Source organism: Panthera pardus, unplaced genomic scaffold, assembly GCF_024362965.1.
Source record: "Panthera pardus isolate Hobbes unplaced genomic scaffold, ASM2436296v1 HiC_scaffold_24, whole genome shotgun sequence".
NCBI classification, from domain to species: domain Eukaryota; kingdom Metazoa; phylum Chordata; class Mammalia; order Carnivora; family Felidae; genus Panthera; species Panthera pardus.
In genome coordinates this window covers 62,249,939-62,255,002 of record NW_026526810.1, presented here as the reverse complement: position 1 = coordinate 62,255,002, position 5,064 = coordinate 62,249,939, and the positions used below count along the sequence as shown (strand labels likewise).

Sequence of the window (5,064 nt, the reverse complement as noted above, 5' to 3'; positions counted from 1 at the left end):
CTCCAGCTTTCTTTTGACTTTGGTAGAATGACTATTATCAAAAAGTCAAAGCAAGTGTTGGTAAGGATGGGGAAAGAAAGGGAGCACTTGTACAATGTTGGTAAGAATGTAACACAGTATAATCACTAGGAAAATAGTATGGAGGTCCCTCAAAAAAAATAAAAAATAGAACTACCATGTGATCCAGCAAATCCAACTCCTGAATATATATCCAAATGAAATGAAAATCACTATCTCAAAAAGTTACTGCACTCCCATGTCCATTACAGCACTATTAACAATAGACAAGATATGGAAGCAACCTAAGTTCATTGACACATGTGTGGATAAATACACACACACACACACACACACACACACACAATGTATTATTATTCAGCCTTTAAAGAGAAATAAATCCTGCCATTTATGATAACACAGATGAACCTGGTGGGGGAGGTGCATTATGCTAAGTGAATTAAACCAGACATAGAAAGACAAATACTTTGCAATTTCATTTATATACAGAGTCTAAAAAAGTAAATAATAGAGTACCAGAGAATAGGATGGTTGTTACTAAGGGCTGGGATGTAAGATAAAGGGGAGATGTTAGTGAAAGAGTACAAGCTTTCAGTTACTAGATGAATAAGTTCTATAGACTTATGTACAGCATGATGACTACAGTTAATAATAATGTATATTTGGGGGCGCCTGGGTGGCTCAGTCAGCTAAGCGACTGACTTCAGCTCAGGTTATCATCTCACAGTTCATGAGTTTAAGCCCTGCATCAGGCTCTGTGCTGACAGCTCAGAGCCTAGGCTTCAGATTCTGTGTCTCCCTCTCTCTCTGACCATAGCCTGTTTGTGCTCTCTCTCTCAAAAACAAATAAATATTTAAAAAAATTTACCTAATAATAATGTATATTTTACATAAGAATAATGTAAGAGAGTAGATTTCCAGTGTTCTCACATAAAAAGGAGAGGGTTAACTAGGTGAAGTGATGAATATGTTAATTGATTGAGGTAATCATTTCACATTACATACAAAACATCATATTGTACAACCTAATATGTACACTTTTATTTGTCATCATACCTTAATACAGTTGGGAAAAAGAAAAAAAGAAATCCCTGTCTGCTAACTGTTAAAATATAAACAGCTTTTATTTTGATACCTACTAATGTGATGCAGAAACCACCTCAAACAACCTTATACTACTTTCTTTCATATTAACTAAGAAGAGGAAGTTTTATGTGTGCCCGAAAGAGCTTTACTTGAAGCCTGGTGTTCAAGTTTTTTTCTTTATGTCCTTGTTCAGGTATATAAGGAGCCTAATGCTATAGAATCAGTAAGCAGTTTACCATGTTAAGGTCATTTTCAGCTTTCAATCAAATAGTTGTTAAAATTGGCTCATCCTCTGCCTGGACTACTGCAAACTGTCTGTTTCTATTAGGCTGAAGGAACCCCAAGAGGTGTCCACTCAGGCTTCAGTAAGAATACTGAAATAACATGACTCTATCATGGACTAACTATCTCCAAGGAGTAGATGGTGCAATGCCCTCCACTCATGCAGAATTTCGTTTGAATACAAGGGAATTATAAAGTCATTTTATCGTATAAATTACCTCTGAGTTTCAGCCCCTTTGTGTTTTTTTTAAGTTTATTTATTTTGAGAGAGAGAGAGAGAGAGAGAGATAACCCACATAAGTGAACAGGGAAGGGGCAGAGAGAGAGGGAGAGAGAGAATCCCAAGTAGCTATGCACTGTCAGTGCAGAGGCCAATGCAGGGCTCAAACCCACAAAATGTGAGATCATGACCTGAGCTGAAGTCAGACGCTTAACCAACTGGGTCATCCAGGTGCCCCCAGTCCCTTTGATATCCATCTAGTAAATAGGTGGATATTTTAATGACAGATTTAAATGACAGAACACAATTGCATTGTATTTTACTGAATTGATGCATGTTTTGTATTTGTTATTTTGTGTTATTAAGTAGAGAGAGAAAAGATATGTTCAGATTTTAGAAGGACAGATAAGAGAGACCCACCAACTTTGAAGTGTGGTGATTAAGAGCAGGTATACTAGAGCAGAAGCTGTGTGGATTTGCAACCAAGCATCGCCACTTACCACCTCTGTGTCTCTGGGCTAGTTAGTGTATCTTTCTGTGCCTCAGGTACATCTCCTATAAATAAGAATAATCATATTACCTACCTGATTGCTGAGAGAATTAAATGAATTGGTATATGTTAACAACCTCAGATAGTACCTGCCACATAAATGTTCAATAAATGTTGGTAAAGGTAGAGGTGGTGACAGGTGGACAAAAACAATGAATGGGCTTTAAAAAGCTAGTAAGAAAGGTGTTGGATGAGAAGGAGCTATGGCAGTCTCTACCAGGCTTGTAAATGACACAGTTAAGGGCAAGCAAAGTGATAATAAATCTGTACTGAATTTTATTTGGAGTGAATGCACATCTAAGTTTCCATTTGTCAAATAGAAAGGCATGTGATATTATGTGATCCTTTGATCACATAATATTTATAAGGCTGATATTCCAAGGAGCACCCTAAGAGGTCACCAGGAGAAAGAGAAGTATACACAAAGTTTATCAAGAGGAAGAGGAAAAAGGAACAGTTATACACAAACAACAACCATCACCCAAAGGCTAATTTTGCTAAAGAGAAATATCTCTCACTTCGTTAAGCTAATGTCTTAGCCCGTAATTGTCCTGATAAATATATATTTTAGAAATGAATGAACAATTTTAAATAAGTCCAAAATAACATCAGAAGAAAAGTGAATATAGAAGAATGAAATAACTTCCTAAATGAAGTCTGAAGCCTGAATACAATACTGTATGTTAAGTAACTGGAATTAAAATAACTTTTTTAAAAATAGGTAAACTGAGAAAAAAAAGAAGTCTGAAATCTGTTAGTGGCTTAAGAAGATAGATTCATCATGAAGATCTACCAAAAATTGCTAAATAACTGGGATATGAGTACACATGTGGCATTTTTAAAGAATCTTTAAAGTAAGTAGGCATTAATACAACTTTATCATAGTTTATGTTCATTATCTTGATCTTGGTAATAACTTCACAGTATATATGTATATCAAATTACCATATTGTGTACTTTAAATATATACAATTCTATTTGAAGATTTCAGTTATTCCTCAATAAAGTTAGGAAGGGAACTGTGGAGATCTGATTCTCACCTTAGATCTATCACTTAACAAAAGTTGGAACAAATTATCTCAAATTCCAGTTCCAAAATTTCATAATTCCATACATAATCAACAGCTCTAGGTAACCAAAGGAATGGGGTAATAGGAAGCAGATACCTTAGAGGAAAAAAAATCAAACCAATTGGTATTATGGCAGTTTGGTAGACAGTTTGAGGAAAGGACATTAACCAGTTCAAAGCAAGGAAAGTATCACAGTGAAAAGGAATAACATGTTAATTTCCAACACTAAATCATTGAACACATTCTCTGTTTGGCACCTTTTGAGGGATAAAACTGTTGGAAGTGGTGGATTAAGGTGATATCTTGGGTTTGAGGCATTTTCCGCAGTAATTAAAGAATGAATAGGAAGAATTTCTTACTTTATCCCCTCCCCCCCCCCACAATATAAATCAAGATAAAAATGCTTACTACACAGTTTTCATAAATATTAAATAATTACTATAAAGCATCCAGCACAGGAGGGCCTGAAACACAGAAGTGCCAATGTTAGCTCCCTTTATCATAATTAATTTGGGCTGGTGATACACAGAGACATGGTAAATGCTTAAATGTAACCTAGTACATAAAGTTAATAGAGATCTAAAACTTCAATTACTCTATTTTTTTCTGTTGTCATTGAGTGTGTAGGTAAAATTTTTTTAATCTTTAGAGTACTTAGGACATCCTCCTGTAACTCACAAGCTGATGACAGAGTTTCTTCATTGCTGCCTTCATCTCCTTGTTCCTGAATGTGTAGATGACTGGATTCAGAAAAGGTGTGAGAACTGCATCAAAGATGGCAAGAAATTTGTCCAAGTGTGATGAGGGGAAGGGCCAGGTGTAGAAGAAGATTAATGGCCCAAAGAATAAAACCACCACAGTGACATGAGCTGACAAAGTAGAGAGGGCCTTGGATAACCCACCTGAAGAGTGTTTCCAAACTGTGACCAGAATGATGATGTAAGAAATAATCAGTATAAAGAAAGAACCCACAGAGATGAGTCCACTATTGGCTGTGACCATGAACTCCAGCCTATTGGTCTCTGTGCAGGCAAGTTTAATGAGCTGAGGAAGGTCACAATAAAAGCTGTCCAATACATTAGGACCACAGAAAGGCAAGTCTACAACAAAAGCCAATTGGGCCACTGAGTGGATGAGGCCAAGGACCCAGGCTGCAGCCAAAATCAAAATGCACATTCGTGGGCTCATAATGGTCAGGTAGTGGAGAGGCTTACATATAGCAACATATCTGTCAAAGGCCATGGCAATGAGCAGCACCATTTCTGTTCCCCCAATAGCATGAATAAAGAAGATCTGAGATATACAACCCCCAAAAGAGATGGCTTTGCGTTTTCTGAAGAGGTCATAAATCATTTTGGGGGCTGCAATAGAGCAAACCCCCACATCAAGAAAGGAGAGATTGGCCAGCAGGAAGTACATGGGAGAGTGCAAGTTAGGGTCAGTACTCACAGAGAACACAATGAGGAGATTTCCCATTAGGCTTGCCATGTAGAACACAGAGGAAAATAAGAAAAGAAGAAGCTGGATCTCCCATGAATTAGAGAGTCCCAGGAACACAAACTCATATACCACAGATTGGTTGGCTCCATCCATTGCCTCTGCAAACAGAGGTGACACTAATTTTACCTGGAAAAAAAAGTAAATAGAAAATAAACTTTGTGGGGAGTCACTGACTGCATGAATTTCATATCGTAAAGAAAAAACATTGCCTTATTTTACACAGCCAAAACACGTCTAATGTAACCCCTTAAACTATAGTTGCATAAAATAGGTAGTAACTCATTGCTACAAAGCACGGCTTCTAACTCCCTAGTCTCCTTAACTTCCCTAGGTTTTGG

At 37.0% G+C, this 5,064-nt stretch overlaps 1 protein-coding gene across 1 annotated transcript; it reads right to left on the bottom strand.

Annotated features, from left to right (window-relative positions):
• Positions 1–3,880: 3,880 nt before the first annotated feature.
• On the bottom strand, positions 3,881–4,842 carry LOC109258476 (olfactory receptor 4F3/4F16/4F29-like). Its single transcript, XM_019435295.1, has one exon. It carries the CDS (start codon positions 4,817–4,819, stop codon positions 3,881–3,883), a length of 939 nt encoding a protein of 312 aa, XP_019290840.1. The 5' UTR covers positions 4,820–4,842.
• Between the last annotated feature and the right edge of the window lie 222 nt (positions 4,843–5,064).